The sequence below is a fragment of the Myiozetetes cayanensis genome, unplaced genomic scaffold, assembly GCF_022539395.1.
Source record: "Myiozetetes cayanensis isolate MyiCay16 unplaced genomic scaffold, myiCay2020 scf22, whole genome shotgun sequence".
Taxonomy (NCBI): Eukaryota; Metazoa; Chordata; class Aves; order Passeriformes; family Tyrannidae; genus Myiozetetes; species Myiozetetes cayanensis.
This window is the reverse complement of record NW_026087434.1, coordinates 2,309,080-2,330,276: the sequence shown is the minus strand read 5'-3', so window position 1 is coordinate 2,330,276 and position 21,197 is coordinate 2,309,080. Positions and strand designations below refer to the sequence as shown.

General features: G+C 46.5%; 1 protein-coding gene across 2 annotated transcripts in view; it reads right to left on the bottom strand.

The window, feature by feature from the left end:
• ABCA5 (ATP binding cassette subfamily A member 5) overlaps positions 1 to 20,985 on the bottom strand; it is a 34,682-nt gene extending 13,697 nt beyond the window's left edge. Inside the window, exons 1-21 of one of the 2 annotated variants that reach the window (XM_050319213.1) lie at positions 20,653 to 20,985; positions 16,565 to 16,702; positions 15,798 to 15,911; positions 14,947 to 15,169; positions 13,647 to 13,805; positions 13,276 to 13,373; positions 12,423 to 12,652; positions 11,092 to 11,233; positions 10,032 to 10,220; positions 9,571 to 9,718; positions 8,691 to 8,859; positions 7,062 to 7,120; positions 6,439 to 6,549; positions 5,779 to 5,954; positions 5,449 to 5,568; positions 4,512 to 4,650; positions 4,294 to 4,384; positions 3,909 to 4,048; positions 2,262 to 2,381; positions 1,120 to 1,321; positions 715 to 884 (exon numbers count right to left, since the gene is read on the bottom strand). In XM_050319213.1, coding sequence (XP_050175170.1) covers positions 715 to 884; positions 1,120 to 1,321; positions 2,262 to 2,381; positions 3,909 to 4,048; positions 4,294 to 4,384; positions 4,512 to 4,650; positions 5,449 to 5,568; positions 5,779 to 5,954; positions 6,439 to 6,549; positions 7,062 to 7,120; positions 8,691 to 8,859; positions 9,571 to 9,718; positions 10,032 to 10,220; positions 11,092 to 11,233; positions 12,423 to 12,652; positions 13,276 to 13,373; positions 13,647 to 13,805; positions 14,947 to 15,169; positions 15,798 to 15,902 — 2,791 coding nt within the window. In that variant the 5' untranslated portion in view covers positions 15,903 to 15,911; positions 16,565 to 16,702; positions 20,653 to 20,985. Of the gene's footprint in view, positions 1 to 714; positions 885 to 1,119; positions 1,322 to 2,261; positions 2,382 to 3,908; positions 4,049 to 4,293; positions 4,385 to 4,511; positions 4,651 to 5,448; positions 5,569 to 5,778; positions 5,955 to 6,438; positions 6,550 to 7,061; positions 7,121 to 8,690; positions 8,860 to 9,570; positions 9,719 to 10,031; positions 10,221 to 11,091; positions 11,234 to 12,422; positions 12,653 to 13,275; positions 13,374 to 13,646; positions 13,806 to 14,946; positions 15,170 to 15,797; positions 15,912 to 16,564; positions 16,703 to 19,746; positions 19,877 to 20,652 lie in introns of those variants that run through there. The other variant, XM_050319214.1, reaches the window with a different exon arrangement.
• Between the last annotated feature and the right edge of the window lie 212 nt (positions 20,986 to 21,197).

Below are 21,197 nucleotides of genomic sequence, written 5' to 3'. Positions count from 1 at the left end.
TCACTGATGTAACCCCATGACAGACCACTGTTTCCTTTCACTCATGCCCACCAGAGAGCCCTCTGCTATTCTGAACAACATAAAGTATTTTATTTTGGTTTCCCACTCAACAGCCTCCAAAGAACACAGGAAATTTTTTTTTTGTTACATTCTACAGTAAGTTTGTGCAAGTCAAATGCAGCAGTGAGGGAGCAGAGCTGCCAACAAGCATTATCAGGATATTCAAGGTTTGAGTTGAACAGCAAATTAGCTAAAAAAAAAAAAAAAAAAAAAACCAACAGAAAAACAGCAACACTTTGACATGGTGTGCAGAGAAAATAAGTTGTATTAACCACAAATTCCCAATAGCTGGAACAGATGCCCCTTTTCACTGCCTGGATTACTGCTGTGCACTTTTAAAACATTTTAAGTTGAAACAAAAAGCAAATTTTCCAAAATGTTTTGTAGTAGGACTTTAATGTTGATGTATCCAAACATCTCTGGCCAGTTCCTTCATGTGGATCATTCTCTGACACAGCAAGAAAAAGGCTACTGGGCATGGGAGGAGGAGGAAGATTCCCAAACCAAACCCAATAGCACAAAGGATATTCACTCTTTATCATCTCTGGGTACTTCAAAACTGTTTATCTGGGTTAATTTTCAGGAAAATTTTGTCCCCAATCCCAAAAGCAGCTACACTAAAGAGAGAGGTGGAGACAGGAGCTGCTCCCCTACCTGTGGAGTTCTGCAGCAGGAGCCGACTCCTGTACTTGTGATAGTTCTCTCCAGGCTTCAGCAAGTACAAATCTGGGGAAAGTTTGATAGCAGCTACAGAATTTTTGATGATGTGGTGAATGAAAAACAATAAAATCTGAACGACAAGAAATATCAGAAAAAGCAACAACCTGAAAAGAAATAAAAGTTTGGGGTTTATTAAAATCCAGCGAAAGGCAGCCCAGTTTATGTGCATGTTAATAAAACATCTCCCTCACCCCCCAAAAAAGAATGTTTTCAACAAAAATAATAGCTTCATATTTACATTTAAAAAACAGTAAGCACGTGAACAAAAAAAATAATCAAATTCTGCCCTTTCTCTGGTGTCATTCAAACAGGTTAAGATTTGGCTATCCCAGTACTTACATAACTCTCACACATTTATTTTCCCTCTTCAGGGTAAGGAAATGCACTTTGGCTATGGTGGAAACCTGCTTCTTCCACAGGGCTGTGTTGCTCATGGCTGGTGCCTTTGTCTCCGACAGCATCAGCAGGCTCTGCTCCATGTCATCCAGGGATTTGTTATCCATCTCCTCCTGCACTTGCTGGGAGTGGAACACGCTGTAATCTGGAAAAGGGGACAGGAGAACTCTCCAGAGTCGATGCTCTCACAGAGCTACAGGGTTGAAATGGGAGAGGTGGAGGAGCCAGGTGGTCCTTCCTACAGGAGACCTCATCCCATCCCATTCCATCCCATCCCATCCCAATCTCTCAACTTAACCCCAAGGCCACTGACACTGATCCAGGCACCTGTATTACTCAGCACCAGCATATTCAGCTGTTAAATCCTCTCATACTCACATAAACTTTGTGGAGGAGGGTAGTAATTCTACTTAACTTCCTAAGTTTATATACCAGTACACTATATATACCCTACAGAGTATATATACTTACACTAGTAAGTCTGTATCACACAGAAAGCTTTAGAACTATTAAAATGGCTTAAACCATTCAAATTTAACATCAAAAAAAGAATTTATTAATTCTGGAATAACATTAAGCTTATTCTACTTATCATTTGAATTGAAAGTTAATTTCAAAGGAGGGGAAGTGAGACAAGTTGAGCTGTTTCAGCCCTAAGTGCAGCCACTAATGTTGCAGAAAGTTGGAAATTAATTTCATGCTGTGCATTTATAAATTCTTGAAAGCAGAGTCCATTAGGAAAATAAAGGACATTTTAAAAAGCAAGTCATTAAATGTGTGACTGTAAAGCAGAGGAGTCAGATGTGAGTGTGCTGGATGAAAAATTAATAATAAGCAGAAAGCTTTTTTTCCCCTGGATCCTCCCATAACCACCTCCCACCCAATTCACTGCTTTTTCCTGGGTTTCATGTTAAATATTTCAACAGCCTGGAGCATTGTGAGGCCAAAGGAGCCCCACGTGCTGGATGCAGCACCTTGGGAGAGTTGTTGTTACTCCCACCTCCTTCTGGCAGTGACAATTCCACACTAACAGTGGCTAAATCAAACATGAGGGAAAAGAAGAAAACATTCCTGGTCCACCCCACCTGCTTGGTCGATCTCTGCCTCAACTTCCAGCTTCAGGTAGACATCCTCCAGTGTGGTCATGGACACGCCGTAGGTGATAACACCCAGGTGGGAGTGGGTGTCCAGGTCAGAAAACAAGCCTGGGGACAGACATGACACGTAACTACCCTGCAGCTGTGCTCCACCACCTCCTGAGAGAGACTCAAGCACATCAGACACATCCCTAAAGCCTTGGAAAAAGCACGGACATAGAAATGTCAGTGTTTAAAGACGAAGACGCGGGTCATGGCTTGAGAACAAGGTTGGTTCTCCCTCTTTTAGCACTAAACTTCGATCTCTGGGGTCAGGGAAATGTGGCAGGTTTTCCTGAAGCTGTGGTGTTGATGAAAACCACCTCAGCATCCTAAAGCTCCTGGGCTGAGAGTTGCCTCTGGGCAGCTTCAGGAGGCCCTGTCCTGGTAGCATCACATTGAGGGTCTGCAGGAAGGGTCATCCTACCTGAATCCCTGCCCAGGCACAAAGGGATTTTACAAATAAAACCACTGAGTAATTTTTTAATCTGTATAAAATACATACTTTTATGCATATAAAAAGAATTCCCAGATGTGTGAAGCAAGGTTAACTGGGCAGGAGATCCTGGACAGGCAGGATGAGGTTCAGAGAGAGCATTAATTAATACCTGTGGATGAAAAAATGCTTTTGGGCTCTTTGGTCAATCCTGTGAAATAAAGGACTTGAAACAAGGAGCTTAGAGCCAAGGTCAGGCTGCAGGGAAATGCAAATGCATAAAATGGGAAGAGCAGCTGGATCCCTGATGCTGCTGCTCCAATCTCTGCAATTTCTTCTGCCCCACTAACCAAGGCAAATTCCCAACCTTGGTTTCTCCTTGTAACAGTTTGGGAGAATTGATTCCATCTTACATAAAAGGTGCCTGTTTTCAGAAAGTACACGATGTGGCTGCTAAAGGCAAAGTTAATAAATTATTAACTCAGATGCAGCAGGGAAAAAAAAAAACCCACTTATGAAATCTCAGCTGCATATTCCCATCAGAATTGATTCTCCCTTCACTTTCCACATGGCACAGAGGACGCTGTGTTTATTCCATTTATTTCTGGGAGGTGAACAAGGAGCTCTGCACAGGACTGATCAGATAATTGCTGCCATCTAGTGAAATCCTCACATCTGCTCCACGCTCCCTCTCATCACTGAATTTTCAAGGCAGTGGCACAGACAGCATTACTGGTACAGAGGTTGTCAGTTTACTGACTTCACAGATTGGTTTTGTTTGTTACGATGCTCTTTGCAGCTCACATAAGGATTTTTTGTAGGATTTGGGGCTTGCTGGATTCCCACTGGAGGCCAGCCTGGCTTATTAAAACCCTCTGCAACAAGATGATGCTTCTGCAGGACGAAGGGATGGTCGGGTGAAGGAGTCTCTTCACCACAGAGGCATCACAGGGACCCACATCCCTCTGACACCCCACAGGCCCCCTGGAGGAAGCAAGAAGGTCCCCACTCACCTGAGAAAGACCTCACTGACTCACCATCAGCCAAATAATACCACATATAAAACCAGACAAATGCAGAACTGACACTTTACCAAGAGGTGCAGCTACAGCCACACCTGATGGATATCCCCTCTGCAGCACAAAAAAACCCATCAATACCTGCAAATTTGTCCATGTCCTTGAGGGGGAGGGTGTACACGAGCTGCTCATCGTTCTGCTGGATCAGGGTGGCTGCAGGGATGTGCTGCCTGATCAGAGAGGTTGTAGCTTCTGTGTTGCAATAGGCATCGATGTGCATGCTGAAAACACAGCACCAGAAACTGGGGGTTCAAAGCTTGACCTTCTCCTGACACTGCACCACAACTATCAGCCAGCAGAGCACCACAGTCACCAATTTCACCACTCAATTTTATCATTCAAGATGATAATAGGATTTTCTTTGGGGGGTGGGGGCGGGGGAGGCAGAGGGTGCTACCTTAGATATTTGCAAAAGAATTAAAAAAACCAACAACCTGATGGCACAGAAATGCCACAAAACACTTACCTCAAGCGGTAGCCAATGCCCCACTTGCTTTTGAGAAAGAGAGAAGATCCGAGGCACTTCAACATCCCTTGAGAAATCACGGCTTTGCGATCTGGAAACAGAAGTCGAGAAGGCCCCTTTGAAGCAGAAGACTGAGAATTTCCTCCAAAGCTCAGTGACACATTTCAAACACGTGTGCATTCCGTGGTCTGGCACCCCAGGGCGGCAGAGCATCTCACCAGCCAGGATATCTGCCTCGTCCATGAAGTGGGTGCTGAACACGGTCACACCGTTGGCTTTCCTGTTCTTCAGGAGGTTCCAGACGATGTGACGCGAGCACGGATCCATCCCGGCCGTGGGCTCGTCCAGCAGCAGAACCTTGGTGCAAAACCAGGAGTGCTTTCAAAGCCACAGCCACGGGCACTGACCTCAGGAATCCCTACGGATCCAGGGGGTTTTGTTTGAAGCCTGTCAGTTATTCCTCTAAAATATATAAGGAACATCCCCAGACTAAGTAATGCAGCTGCTGCCACTACGCTTTGAATAAATCCATCTCCTGTTGTGACAATTGGAAAAATCCTATAATAACTTAATGCCAGAGTCTGTTTTATTCTGGTTCTAACACAATGATATATTAGAATTAACAATTTAGCTGTGGGTTCACTTTTTCTCCTAAGGGGTGGTTAAATACACACACCTGCTTTTAAAACCCCCAGGAACTGTCACACACATCATTTTTAAACACAGATCTCAAAGCACTCCCCCTTCTCACAGGCCAGAAATTACAGAGCTGTAACACAAAAGAGTTCTCTGGCTCCATTCCTGCTCCTGGATGGCTTTGTGAGGAAAGTATCCAACAATTTGACTGTTGGGGGCTAAATGTTGCCTGCCAGAAATTACAGAAAACTTGTCACACTGTTTATTTCCCAAAGACATCAAATCCAGAGTTACTGCCATTACCTGAGCCTTTAACAGCCTCAAGCACAAAGGCTGAGTCATTAAAGTGATTTTAATTAAGCCATAAAGGAAGGAAAAAAAATAAAAAATAAAGGAGCAACAGATGCTGAAAGTAACAATTGCTGCATCTTACACGTTATTATATGTATTAATTGGTTTAGACAAGAGACCATCAATGTATCAGTGATGCCAAGCTGGGAACAGCTCCATTACTCTCACCTTGGGGTTCCCAAGAACAGCAACTCCCACCGACAGCCTCCTCTTCTGCCCCCCACTTAGTTTTTTAGCTTGATTGTCCCTGATGGGCTGCATCTCCAAATCCAACAACACCTTCTGCACCTTGAAAACACAAGAAACACATTTACTGTTTAAAAAAAAACAAAACACAAAACTGTTTTTAACAGTTTATCTTTGCCAAAATATCTGTCTGTACCTCTTTGTCTACTGCCCCATAAAGTAATATTTCCCTGCAAACTCATCTAAAAGGATATTTTCATCTACAGGTTAGAAGTGAACACATAAGGCAACACCTGTGCCCAGGTGACTTACTTCCTGAATCAAATCATTCTGAGGGATTCCCTTAATGGCAGCAAACAGGGAGAGATTCTCCTCCACAGTTAGAATATCGAAGTGTATGTCAGACTGAGGGCACACCCCCGTTATCTGCCGCACTTCCAGCATCTCGTCGATCTCCGACACTCTGTGCCCATAGACAGAGACAAACCCTAAAACAAGAAGTAAACAAAATATCCAGGAGCGATCAAGAAAGAAGGTTTTTACAGCCAGAGAGCAGGTGAATGTGGATATGAATTGAAAGAGAATTTTGGGAGACCTTATAAGGTCTGAGAGGGAATTACAGGCAGGCTGGAGAGGGACTTTTCACAAGGGCATGGAGTGACAGGACAAGGGAAAGACCTTAAGATGAAGGAGGGCAGGGCTAGATTTGATATTATGAAGAAATTCTTTATTATTATAAGGGTAGTGAAGCACTGGCACAGGTTGTCCAGGGCTTGGAGCACCCTGGTCTAGTGGCAGACGTCCCTGCCCACAGCAGGGGGTTGGAATGAGATGGGCTTTAAGGTCCCTGCCAACCCAAACCAGCCTGGGATTCTGTGATTCCCTTTCAAACTCCGGTGCACCCTGAAATAACCACGAAGGTCACGAGCTCTGGTTTTGAAAGCAGGGCACCCAGGAGCCCCGAGGACTCACCGTCCGTGGGTGGGCACAGCCCGCAGAGGATGTTCATCAGCGTCGTCTTCCCGGTGCCGCTGTGTCCCAGCAGAGCCGTGATCTGACCCTCGTAGATGTCAAAGGACAAATCTGGTCCCCAGGGCAGAGGAGGAGGAGGAGGAGATGTCAGAGTTGTGCTCCTGGCACCTGGAGCCAGCTCCCAAGGCAGAGGTAAATTCAAATACTGACATATGGGGTATGCATTCACGCTCTGCTGGGGGCATCCTTACCTCCACGGCCGGGCACAGGATGGGCCCTGCACCCACATCCAAAACCACCCAGGGAAACAAGATGAAAATATCAGGGAGGAGGGGCAGGGAAGATCATATCACTACATGGGCAGAGGAGGAATAACAGGGATGGTAACAGTAGGCTTTCCTTAGTGATAAAAGGGATCACTTCTTGGGGTGCTGTTCTAAACAAGATTACTGCCCAAGCTGTGAGAGAAATACACACACAAGCACACCTGGCATTCATGCTCCAAGGTCCCACCCCTCTAAAAGAAACCAAAAAGCCTGAACTGAAACACAAAAGATCACTCAGCAATTCAGCTCTTGCTCCTCTGCATCTGACAAGCAGCTAAAAAGCTAAAATGTTCTTACTTCTGAGAGCCTCCACAGTTTCCCCCTTTTTCCTGAATGTTTTCTGAACACAGCTGATTCTGAAAGAAGACATGTCATTGTATAAACTGTTTCAGGATCTTTATATGGCATTTTGAATGATCAGTACTTGGCAACAGGCACGACAAGATGATCAGACTAAACTGGCACCAGACACGTTCAAGACCCATCGAGGCACATCAAGAGACAGGACATCTTGATGAGCTTTGCCCACCTCCACCCTGGCATCAGAAAGCTTTTTCTGATCACCTTCTAAGGTACTTCCTGTGTTGACAAATTGAATTCTTTAAAATCTGTGCCTCTTTCACATGGTAGAACAACACAACAAAGGTTTCTCAAGGTAGAAAAGGGAACAGCTACTTCCCAGTGGTTGCACAATACAACAAAACACTCCAGAGATATGATAGAGAAAAGAGGTTTTAGTAGAACAGGCTGCAAAGATGTGATTACTGACAGCTCTTCATCAAAATTAGGTAAAAGCAAGCAGGTATCTTTCTCTTCAAGAAGGGTAAAAACCTTCCAGCCCCACTGGTTTTCCAAGTAAGAAAAATCTAAGGGCACCCATCCTTCAGGATGGGTTTTGGAAGCCTGGCTGCCCTGGAAATGAGGATGAGAGTGGGTTATGGGCGAGAAGCGGGGAGGAGAACCAGGTATGAAAGAAAACAAAACCTGTACACGTAAAGATGACAAGATAATGTGAAAATTCTAGAGAGCTGCTGAAGGGATGATATGGGAGGAGTCCAGGCTGGATGGACTTAATGCAACAGCGGTCACAGTGTTCTCATGTGAACAGCAGGATTAAAACTGGACCCTTGAACCCATGGCAGGTGCCCAAAGAGACATGGATGGTGTGGACAACACAAGACTTGTTCTGGTCACTGAGCTCAAATATTCATTTGAGACTAGTGGAGCCAACCAGGAGTGAAGATGCAGAGCTCCCCACCTCCCATCAGGCTATGCCACTGGAAAATGATGGAAACAAGGAAGACATTGAAAATAACATCTGAGAAACACCACAAAGCACATGACAGTCCAGATGCAAGACAGCAGGTGACACGCAGCACAGCACGAAACATGAGAGTGGGGACATCTATTTCTTCTCAGTTTCCTTTTACTCTCTTGCCTGTGGCAGCTGGGTAAAACCACCAGGAAGTTCCCCTCTGGTCTATGGAGAACACCAAAACCTTCACACAAACCTAGAATTCGGCTTTTTGTCCTAAAAAAATCTGTTTTACCAGAAACTAAACCCTCCCAGCGGAGCAGACGCTCCAACATCTGCAACCGCTTACGCCGCCCGTGGCCCGAGCGAAACTGAGGGAATGGAAAACCAGTCGGGCTGGAGAGGACTCCAACCAGAGGAAAACCATCCACCAGCAAGCCCTCTCTTTAAGCCCAGTGATTTATCCCTGGAGAGCATCCACTGAGGACGGGGATCCTCCGGGAGGGAGCCACGCCGGGCTCTCTGCAATGCATACCATATGCTATTTGAATCCAACAGGGGCAGAACTACGAGGGGATTTTCCAAATCCCACATTAAAAAAAAACCAAAAATAATTCCCAGGGAGCCCAGGTGACCTGCTCATCTGCTGTGGGGCGGGGCAGGGCCTGTACCTGATGGCTTCTTTCCCCTGGAATTCCGAAGGCACGGGCTCCACGATCTCGCTGAAGCTCAAGCTGCCGTTGACGCTGCTCTCGTACAGCTCCCTGTAATTCTTCCTGTGCTTGGACCAGAACGAGGGTTTCATGAAGAAAAACGGGGCACGGCGCAGCCCGAACTCCCCTGGAGGGAACACAGGGAAAAGCCCCAGCCTCTGATCAGATATTCCTCAGCTCTTGGGTTTCAGCTCTCCCGTGAAAGGCCCACGAGCCCCACCCTGCGCCTCTGTTCCAGAGGGATTTTTTCAGCCCACTTCAACCACCTGCACTTCAGCCATCGCTGCCATCAACGCTGCTGGCAGGCTCCAGGATTGCCAGGAGTTTAAACATATATAGTGCAAATCTCCTTCTGTGCAAGAGAAATACCCAGGGCTGAAAAAAACGGTGACTTAAAACACAATAACACAAATCCAGAGGGATCAGAGGTGAACGGAGCTGAGGGGCTTAACCAGGATTGAGTGGTAAGATTATCAACTTTATCCTGTGTTTCATGTTAAACCACTTCTGTCACAGGGAAAGGTCTGGAACAGGCAGAGGGGTCTTTGATTTTCAACCCTCAAAGAGCAAATTTTAAAGGTCAAAGCATTCATTAGCCCAGTAAGGAAGTTTTTCTTCTAGAAAGAGGGAAAAATTTCGCTTTTTAGGTCCAAAACCCCTCCTCACACCTCACGGTTTTAACAGAAAATAAATTATTTCAGCTAAAAGTATTCTGAGTAACAGCATAAAAATCCATCTGCAAAGAGTATCACCTCCTTCCTCCACAGCTGAATTTAAGGGAGAGATGCCATCAGCCTGCTCAGGACTGCAGGAATTGCTTCAGCTCTTGGGAACATACCTGGGATAACCTGGTCAAGGTACACAGCTACAAGCAGGTAAAAGATGCTGTCCAGCACCAGCAAAATAAGAGAGATACAGAGCGGGTAAGGACCATCATTTATATTTGCAAATGTTGCCCCATCTTCATAATCTTCCAGATGCATGACCTGCACAGGGAGAGGGAGATGTTACACACCAGCACTGGGCCAGCCTGAGAGACACAACAGCACAGTGCAAAAACCTGGCAAAAGAAACAAAAATAATGAGAAAGTGGCTGAGATCACAGCAACAAACACCAAGAATAACAGCCCCTTGACGGTGCTTGACATTAAATTCCCAGGGGAAGTTATTAAAATTGGCATTTTCCCCCACCATCATCAATTTGTTAGAAATAAAATAAATATTTCAGAGCATCTCCATCAAGATCTATTTGAAAATGATCCATGACAAAGGGGTGATGAGGAGCTGGTGGTTCTTTACCTGCGCGACACCGATCAAGAAGCTGCACTGACACAAAGGGCTGAGAAACCACACGAAAGATTTGGGGAAATCCTCCAGCAGGACAATATTAAGGCCCACAAACCCAAAAGCCAGCGTGGCCAAGAACTCCACTATCCCCACATGCTTCGACTTTTTAAACAGAGGTGTCAGCATAAGGGCGAAGAAAACCTGAGGGCAAAAAAAAAATAAACAAAAACAGAGAGGAAGGTGCTGTTTTAAAAATAATAATAATACAGGTACAGGAAAACTAAGGTAAAATGCCATTTTGCCTCTGATAATCATATCATTTTCCTGGTATAGTGATGACAGCATTCACCCACAGAGAATCATGGAATCATTTTGTGTGGAAAAGAGCTTTCAGGTCATCGAGTCCAACTGCTTCCCCAGCACTGCCAAGGCTGCCACTGAAGCGTGTCCTCAAGTGCCACACCTACATGGCTTTTATATCCCTCCAGAACATCAGGAGGGACAGATTTCCCAGGGATGCCAGGAGACAGAGCACAGAAAACAATTATGGCTCCTAATTCTTCTTTTATAGAGCTGAGTGTGCACCTCCACCCTGGCGAGTGTCCCTTCTGCCAATGACAGCAAACAAATACCTACTCGGGCACTGGCTGCTTATAAACTCAGACAGGAAATCTGCCAGCTATTTATAACACATTCTAATATAATTCTCTGAGCTTTAATTAGGGTTTTAGCATTACACTATATAGTAACAACAAATGTTTTGAAGAGGACGTGGGTTTGGACTGCTAAATGGTTCTGTACAGTGTTTTCAGCTCAAAGACTGATTATTATAAACCCAGATATTTCAGTAGGGAAATGTCTTCCCCATAGTGATGGGTGACACCTGAGCAACATCCTGAACTGGAGGAGAGCCAAGGAAGGGGATGGGACATGTCAGACACCCAGCACTGTTTGGCCCTCCAGGAGCAAAGCTTGTCCCAAATGCTTCAGGAGAAAGAATAAGATCAGGTGGGAAGGGAATAAAACCCACAGGGATGGGATGGCTGAGTTTAACAAGACCAGGAATACTTACTGAGGAGACTCCATATAGGAAAAAAAGGAGAAATATCACGAAGGCACTGCTCTGGGGAAAGAGGGAAGAGGCCGTGGCGATCACTGCCATGAGAATGGACATGACAAAAATCAGGCTCACGTAGAGCAGCACCCAGGAAAGCCTAGGAACAAAAGGGGGGAAAGAACAGAAACCAGGCAGTGAATCCCCAGCCTGAAGCGGCCACACAAACAGCTAAACCCACCATTCTTTAATATTCCACACAGCTGCACCAAAGGCCAGGCTTGGAACAAAACAAGAGTCCCCAAATAAAAGAGCTCTTGTAAACACCCCTGGAATTGTACTCAGCACTAGAGCACACACAGATACCCACAGCAGCTAAAGACACACAATTAGATGATTCACTATTATATTTTTTAAAAAAAAAAACTTGCATAATTAATTCCCTGGTATAACCAAAAGAGAGTAACAGAGTCATAGGTTTCAATAATTCACGAAATTCTATTTAAAATTTAATCCACTAGTCATTCCAGTCGCCGGGCAGGGTAATAAAATCCTTTTCTTCTGAAAAGCTGAGCCTGTGAGCAACTCTGACCTCAGGAAACAAGGGTGGTTTGTGTACAGGTAGTAAAAAAAAGACATTTCCTCAGAAGTAGAGGGGAAAAAAAAAAAATCATTCCAGCAAGCCCAGGTGGCTGTTTCGGTGCAGTTGGGACAGATGTGAAAACGCTGCAGGAAAGGGCAAAGCCAAACCTGGTTTTATCTCTTCAGCTATCAGTGATTTCAAATCAGCACATCCTCTCATTTGGGGGGAAAAATAAAACGTTGTATTGCACAGGACAATTTCCATCATGGTAAGGAAACAGTAAAACCTGTTGCTACGACTACTCTGTCGTGTTAAAATTATAGAGTTGGATTAATTTAATTATGTGCCAGGGAAACTGCTGCTAAGCTCTGAACAGACTGCAGGTTACCTGTTGGGCCCCTAGGAAAGGAGATACCGAGCCAAAAATATTTAAAGAGAAAGAAAAACCTACATAAAAACCTCACACATCATCAGACTTAATCCCTCTGAGTCTGGCACAGATTTACATGCATAAATGCAACAGTATTACTCTGGTGTTTACTTACTAAAATATTCATATTTTCATAATACTGCAAGTGTCTCTATGTTTGATTTTACAGAATATTTCCCTTGTTGGTTGTTTTCAGTTAATCAGACTGAAAACAATTTAAAAAATGAAGGATGGAAGAGAAGAGTTTTCCTAGAAAGTGTTTTTCTTCAAGTAATTCTTTTTATAAACATATACAATTCTTTCATAAAGAACAAGTTACACTAAACACTCACATACCAGAAGGCAGTGTCATGGAGTCCCAGTATTTTCAGGAATTCCTTCAACTTCCTCTCCTTCTCTGCCACAATATGAATTGCCAAATAATACCCAAACGGGGAGAAGGCGATCACCAGGTAAATTAAAATGATTGCACGGGGGAAATTATCTATTTCCACCACAGCAGCCTCTCCCATAACCACTGCTCTCGTCAGTTCAAGCTGCTCCCAAACCGACTGATTCGTCTTCAGCTGAGGGGAAGAGAAGGAAGAGAAGGAAGAGTTATTTCGGGATTGCTCCTGATTTTTCAGCCCCATCCCAGGCTCCAGCTCAGCTCCACCTCCCTCCCTGCTGGCAGGGAAGGACCTGAAGACCCCAAATCCCAATCCAAAAGCAGGGAAACTGGAGAACATCTGAACACCTGGAGGCAAAAGCAGCACATGTGAAATTTCTGGCCCTTGAAAGGATGAAATTTGCTCTCACCACGAGCAGGATGAGGGGAGGGGTATTGGAAAAACTGTTGATCAATACTGACACCAAAATGAGGCAAATTCCACAGCCCCTTTGGTACAGCACCCAAAATGGCATTTTGGGGTGAGCACCTTTGTGTTCTGAGCACTGTTGTGATGGGTGTTTGGGCTCATTTGGATGCAGTTTGAGACAAACATCCACATTATCCATCCCAACAAGAACAACTCTGCACCAAATACAGCAAAGCACAGCCAAAAACATTCTGCCTTCTCATCAGGGGTGAGATTGACTTCTGATATGGCCTTTCCCATTCTTTAAAGCCAACATCAGACAAGCAGCCAGAGCCAAGGCAGCCCATGGAGCTGAACCTCCCTGGGTTTGTGATGGGTTTTTCCAGAGTTACCTGTATAATGGCAGCATCAATACAGGCCTGGAGCGCCGTGAACCCCGAGCTCCAGTAGGTCACTGACTCACAGCCCTTCCGCAGGTTGGAGCAGCTGGCTGCAGAATAAAGCAAGGAATGAGGATCCATAAAGTCCCCTTCAGCCCAGGCTGCTCTAAGACTCCCTGTTTCCGTGTTAAAATGCCAAAAACCAGAGTTACCCCTGCCCTGTCCCCAAGGCGCAGCTCGAGGCCACCCCTGACAGTGCCAGAAACAACCTCCATAAATCAATATATTGCCACACCAGGCAAAAAAAACAAAACAACCCAAAATAGAAAACAATTTTCCAGTTTCTCCCCTTGCAGAGCACACGTGAGAGAGCTCCCATTTACCTCTGGATTCCATATAAATGGAGGACATGGCGATGGAGTCGTGGAACCTCAGCTGGTAGGACATGGAATCCTTGAACACGACCCCCACGAAGTTGGAGGGTTTGAGAGCACTGGCCTCTTGCAGCTCCTCCTCACTCAAATACTCCTCAGTGATGATGCCTGAGGGATATCAAGGAATTATCGTGTTGATTTAGGTGCTGGCACAGCAGGGAGAAAAAAAAATGGGCAACAGTTTTTAAAGTGTTGTGTTAATCATTAATTATTTGAGTTTGGAGATATATAATGTATGACATGACAAGGGGGAATGGCTTCAAACTGACAGGGAGTAAGTTTAGATTAGATTTTAGGAAGAAATTCTTCCCTCTGAGGGTGGTGAGGCCCTGGCACAGGTTGTCCAGGGAAGCTGCAGATGCTCCATCCCTGGAAGTGTCCAAGGCCAGGTTCCTCTGAAGCAGGAGGAACACAGAGAGGAGACATCAAAGATATCAAACTAAAAATACATCAGTGGGTTTGGAGAGTCAAGTCCCTGCTACACGTGTGAGGTGAGCAGGTAGAGCACTGGAGAAAAAAAGAAACAATAAATAAAAGGAAAAAAATAGGAAAAAAAAAACAAGGAGGAAAACCAAAACAAACGGAAAAACACTGTCAAATTAAAAACTCAAACAAATAGAAAAATCCAAACAAATGGGAAACAAATAGGAAAACCCCAAACAAATAGGGAAAATAAACAAAACCCAGGGAAACCAAACAAATGGAAGAAAAATAATAAACATGAAAACCCAAACAAGTGTGAAGAAAACCAATCAGAAGGAGAAAAACAGGAAAAAACAAATGGGAAAAAAAAAAACAATCAGGGGGAAAAACAGCAAAAGAAAAGGAAAATTGCTTTCAAGAGGAGAGGTGACAAAGTGTTAATGAGAATAAGCATTTAAAAAAAAATTAAAAATGCTGTTTTCATAGTGACACCAGGATAGAAAACACAACCTAGAACAGCACCACCCCCTGAGTTTGCTCCAGGGTGTCACAGGACAGGTGTCAATCAGCCCTAGAGCTGCTCAGGGGCTTTTTGTACCCAAACCTTTCCCTGCAGCCACACAACACTTTGGCTGCACCAGGAGAACGGGAATCACTTCGAGATGGCAGTGCCAGAACATTTGTCACCCCAGGAAAAACAAGCAAAAATCCCCCACCAGCGCCTTCACTTGGACGGAAAATAAATGGATTTTTCCTGCTAGCAGCACCCGTGAGCTCCCTCTCCAAACACAAGTCATAGAGTGGGACTTGGGGAGAAAAAACACACCATTTAGAGTGTGAATACCATCCTCAAAGTTATCAAAGGCCACTTTCTTCATGATGTCCCGTGCCATCTGGGTGGGTGGCGTGTACCCAATGACGAAGTTCACCAGCTGGGAGGTGTCCAGGGTGCCCAGGTCGGTGTTGGCCACCTTGTCGTACTTCCTGTGCGGGTGCATCATGCTCATCAGGATGAGCCAAAACAGGAAAAACAGAGGGAAAAGGACCTCCTGGACAAAGGGAAAAAACGAGCATTTCAAAGAGCAGTCAGGGAAGTAAAACCTTCCTCAGGTTTCTCTTACACAGAGCTCAAAGGAGGGACTGACTGTGAGCTCAGTTACTTGACTGGGAAATTCCCTGGATGTTCTCAATGCAACAGCAATTTTAATGCCAAATCCTGCCCTGGCGCTGAAGCAGGATTTTAATCGCCTGCATTAGTAACCTAAGAAGCCATTTGAAGGCCCAAAGGGATAATTCCACAAGCTTTAAACATCTGCAAATTCGTGCTCTTTGGGAAGTAGCAAAACACAAGCTGTGAACAACTAAACAAGCCCAGCCAAGCACTGCACTGTCTCTTCTTCTCCTCAAAATTCATCCTGAAGTACCATCACAACACCAACACACAGGGCTGAACTGTTTATTTTTTCTGTACAGAGCCTTACACATTAGGATACATCTTCAACCAAAGGATCACAAAACATCTTTTGGAGAAGCCTATTTCAACCCAAAATTCAACACAGACCATGAAGCCTCATAAACATCATAATAAAACCCAGTGTTGCCTCTGATTTGGGAATTATTTAAGCACAGAGTAACTGGGGATGCATCAGCAGCAGGACCCAAGGACTCCCCCCTTACCTGGACACTGCTTTTCTTAGTCCTACCCTTAATAAGACAGTTCTTGAACAGGAGAGCTCGGGTTTGTCTCCATACTCCTGCTTCTCTGGGAGCAGCTGGTGCCATTTTTCAAGACTGGTTTAGGAAAAACAAATAAATCAATATTAAGTGACAACATAATTTAAAAATCCAAAGCCTGGCGGTTGCAGCTTTCAGTGTCTCCTATTTTTACATTTCCGTAGAAATGTTTTATTTTCAGTTTTTTTCATACTTTAAATGCCTTCTGATACATAATGCTGGGTGTCTGTTACATGGAGAAACTGGTGATGCTCCTTTAGGGCTCGGGAATCCAGCTGGGAATCCAGGCAGAAGATGCCTCGGGATGCCCCCGAGCCAACCCTTCACCCAAGGGCAGGACCAGCTCTAGGCGAGCTCACTAGACTTGACCTAACCTGGGCTTATTTTTCCCCACACAAACTACAAACCCAAGCATTTCTCTGGGAGCAGAATTCCAGCATCCGTGGCAGGAGCTGAGGGCATCCAGCCAGGGCGATGCATGCGAGAGCCAGAGCCAGCTCACCCCAGGCAAGCTGTTCAATTTACCGTGAGTAACCCCCTTCCATCCTGGAGCACATCCAGCACTGCTTATTTCCCTCCCCATTACATTTTAACCTTTTCATCAGCCCAGCTGCACAGCACACGAGTGCCCAGGGTAACCTTCTGGAAAAGGGGAAAATGCTTAAATCACACTAAAAAGGCTCTCCCAGCAGACAGCAGCCTGCACGTACCTGCAAAGGGGCAGTGGGCTGAGGAGCCAGCAGGTCTCTCCCCCAGTTTTGCCGCCACTTTGCTGCCTCAGGTTTGGAGTTATGGGTTGATCTACATCTCCCTCTGCTTCCTCACCTGTGAATGCTGGAATGTTTCATCTGGGAAGGGGAAACACAACCATGAGCCGCTCGGCAGGGACAGCAGAGCACCAGCACAGCTCCACGGCCACCACCCTTCCAGTCCCACCCACACCCACATCCCAGTGAACAACTGAGTCACTCCTCAACACTTCAGCCAAAACTCAGGGCAGATTCCAGGAATTTATCCATATTCCAGGCTTTGCAGCTACCAACACTCATTCCAGAGGCGGGCTGATGTTCCTGGTGCCTGTGGTCTCCAGGCAGTGTTGGAAATGATATCGCTTTTCTAACTTTTCAGTGATCCTAATTAACCTTTCTGTTAGCTGCTTTAACTAATCACAAGTTGTGTGTTAGGCCTTAAATCACTTTTAGCCAGCATAGAGCAAAAAAAGCTGTCAGGAGCAACTTCTGTGAGAACACAGCTTGGGAAAAGTACTAAAACTCTAAGTTTTGTTAACCTTGATATGCTTCAATGGACAAAGCCCAGGGAGGGAGAAAGATGTATTGTTGAAATTGGACATTTGGGACACGGATTTGTGACCTACAAGGTCCTTTTGCAGAAACCAGAAGATGAAAGAACTAACAAAGAATTCAGTGTGACTGCTGGAAGTCCCTACTGGAGAAAAAGATACTAAAAAGACTAAAAGTGTGTCCTTAATTAGCATAGAAATTGCAAAATTAATAACCAATAGAAGGCAGAATACTAACTAATTAAAGAGAATTATGTAATTAAGAACCAATAAATATTAATTTCTTTGTTTGCTAAAAACATATAAATAGTGAAAAAGTGATGTATTGGTGCCCGTGTGGAGGCAAGAGTTTTACTGGCCACGCACACATCCAGCACTGAAAACAAAAACAATGCCTTGCTTTCTAACACTAAAAAGACAGTGCTAGAGATTCTATTTATCCCAGTGATTTTGGAGGTAATTGGCAACAGCAGGACCCGGTTTCTGTGTTATCTGTTAGACACCACATGGCTCAAACTTCCTGCCCTGGCTGTATTTTAATACGGAAATCTATTTTTGGAGCACAGACAGCATCTCACTCGAGGTTGCTCAGATGTCAGCCCCGCTGAGCTGAGCTGGGAGAACTTCAAACAAACAAACACCTTACACACAGACAGCACTGAGAGCCTGTGTCTGAGTGCAGGAGGGAGGAGAGCAGGGAAAAGGGGCTAAAAGGGATCAAATCCCCCATTCCCAGCTCCTCTGGCTGCGTTTTGGGGTCCTGCAGGGAGCAGTGACCCTGCCAGCAGCACGAGGACCCACGTGGGACACAGCTGCTCGTCACTGAAAGAGAAGCCTTGGGAAGAGGAATCCCACCCCCAGCTCGCAGTGCTGCCCTTAAAGTCTCACCCAATCTACTTCAAACGTGACAATAAAATGTAAAAAAAAAAAAAAAAAAAAAAAAAAAAAAAAAAAAAAAAAAAAAAAAAAGAAAAATCCAACCACAAAATGCTTAAGCACCAACCCGTGATAGTAACTAAGTCCTGCAGGAAAAATGAGTACGACTCCTCCAGATATTTTCGAGGAAGGAACGCTTCACACTGGCAGTAGAGTGTTTTAAAAATAATCAAAAGCAGCAGTTATTGCTTACAGGTCATAAAAACCACTGTCCTTCTCCCTTCTGCTCACAGCACACCCTCCAAGTGCCTGGACTGCCACTGCTGGCTCTCGGGAGCACATTTCAAAAGCACTCAGCCACACTTCTCTGTTTTAATGAAACCTAAAATTTGGCCAAGATGATTTAATCACAATCACATTCAATCACCAGTGCCAGTTACTGTTTCTCTAATTATTTTCTATCCACTTGTAAAAACCAAAACACTCCCACATCTTCACTGGAACACTGCCACGCTTAAATTTACATCACCTGGGTTGGAGGAAGGGTCATTTTAAGAATGTTAATTAACTTTTCATACTACACCTGCCACCTCCATGTAAGCAACTGAAGCTACATCATGATGATGAAGGACACTGAAGAAGCATCACATGTACGGTGAAAAATTGTATTTGGGATTAAAAAAAAAACAACCCCAAATCCTCCTTGAAACTCCAGATGAAGGAAATGAGCATGTAGGCTGAGCAGAACAAGCTGCCAAGGCATTTAATTGAATTATTCTGGACAAAATGAAAAAACTCTGAACCTATGAGATGCTCCCCGAATTTAGCTACAGATTTATGATTTGCACTGACAAGGGAAGCAGGTGACACACAACTGCTTGTGGGCATCTCAATCAAAGCAATCTCAAGGAGATGACTGGGTTTGGGCTTTAATTCCACGAGAGATGCCAGTGCTTCTTAAATAATGCTCAGCTGATACTTGGGAAGACTCCCCTCCCTTCCCCAGACTCATCAGCCTGGCAACGGTCTTTAAAGGTCAGGTGATGATTTAGTGCTGCATATTATGTTTTCCTTGTCTTTTAAGCTAAAAAAAAAAAAAATCCAAAAGAAAACCAAACAAGGGGGGTAAGAGCCTCAGCTAACTGAGCTGTGGCTTGAGTCAAAAAACAACTTATCACTGAACCACACCTGCAGAAGGGTCAGAAAATAAGATTATTGATCTTGCTGCAAGAGAACAGCAGCTGAAATGGTACTTAAGCAAAACTCTGATGTGCTCTTTACTGCTCAATTATTCAAATTGCAAATACAATAATATGCAATAATAAAGCGAGATGCTCTGTTTATGGATCTCTAAAAACGGGCTGAATTTTGCCCCTCATCTGATCCCCCCAAGGGAAGCCCAGCCGTGCCTGGGGCTGCGCAGCCCGAGGGAGCCCCGCAACCACGAACCGCTCCCCTCCGAACTCATCCTCGCTCAGCTGCGGGGGCAAGGAATGACACGGAGCAGAGCCAGGCCGGGCTGTTCCAGCACGGCTCCCGGTCCCGCAGCATCCCCGAGCATCCTCCTGCATCCCCGAGCATCCTCCTGCATCCCCGCCGCCCCCGGGGACCCCCGCAGGTCTCGAGGGAGGACGGTGGGGGGGAAAGACACTCCTTCGGATTTCCATTTCTCCCTTTTTTGCCCATCCCAAACCCCTTCAGGCGCGGTTTCCTCACCATTTTCCGCGCAGCCACGGACCCTCGGCACGCACAGCCATCACCAGCCCAGCCCGTGCTCCCGAGTAATGACGCGCATTTCAGGTGCAGCCCAACTCCTCCTCTTCCTCTCCGCTTCTTCCCGTTCGACCCACCCCGGGCGGGGCCCTTCCCCCGGTCCCAACACCGCCCCCCCGCCCCGGTCCCGCCTCCCTCCGCAGCGGAGCGGGGTCGGCACAGCCCTGGTACCCTCCGGTATCTCCCCGGTACCCCCGGGTGCCCCCCCCGTCCCCTCCACCCGGCGCTCCGAGGGGCCGGACCGCTGTCCCGGGGCGGAGCGGAGCGGGATGGAACGCGATGGAACGGGATGGAGCGGGGCTGCCAACCCTCCACCCCTGGCCCCGCATCCCCGTGTCCGTCGGCAGTGCCGGGACATCCCCCTCCCTCCTGGTGACCTTCCTCCCCTCCCGGAGATACCTCTGCTCCCGGGATCCCTTTTTTTCCACCCAGGCACCCCCCTACCGAGCACCCCATCCTCCGGGTGACCCCCTTTCCATGGACTCTCCTCTCGGGGACTCCATTCTCCAGGTGACCACCTCTCCCGCGGTCCCCCCATCCCGGTGACCTCATCCAATGGGTCTCCCTTTTCCCGGGGGACCCCATCCCTCCTGAGCACCCCTTTCCCGGGGACCCCATCCTCCAAGTGACCCTATCTTCCAAGGACTCCCTCCTCCAAGGGATCCCCCCTCTCGGGGACCGCATCCCCCAGGGACAACCCCACTCTGCCTCCCAGCACAACCTCGCTGAGGAGCAGAGGAAAGGGGCTGGAAAATAGTCCCAGGGGGCTGGGTGGGAGCCACCTCCCTCCATCCGGTGCTGCCTTCTCCTGCCTGCATCCAGGAGGTCGCCAGGATTTTATTGCATTACCCAAAAATATAATTAAAGCATTGAAAATGCTGCCCTGAATACAAACGCCGAATTCCTGGGGTGGCTGCTGGTTCCCAGCGAGTTATTCGCCCTCCGGCCAGTGTCCCTGTCACCCTCGGGACGGGCCTGAGTCCGTGACCATCCTTTTGCTGACGTTGGGATGCGCTCAAACCCACTGCGATGTAAATCACCCTGTTCCCGTCGCCGGGAGCGCAATCCGACGTGCTCGTTTTTCCTAAACGCCTCCTGCGAGCCGCTGGGAAGGGCTGAGCCGAACATCAGAGCCGGCGGTGCCTCCGAGCATCCCGAGCTCTGCCGCAGAGACGCTGCAATCCAGCGCTCAGGAGAACACCGGGCGGCTCCCGCTCCGCCTCGGGGCGAGCGCTCCCAGGGTCCCTGCGGAGGATGCAGGAGGGTTTGGAATTCCTCGTCCGTCCGCCTTGTTTTGTGCACCTGAGGAGCTGGCGATGCACAGCTCTGTAACCGCAGTGTGGAATCCACGTTTTTCCTTGGAAACAGTCAGGAGGCTGTGTCCTCGTCTGGAA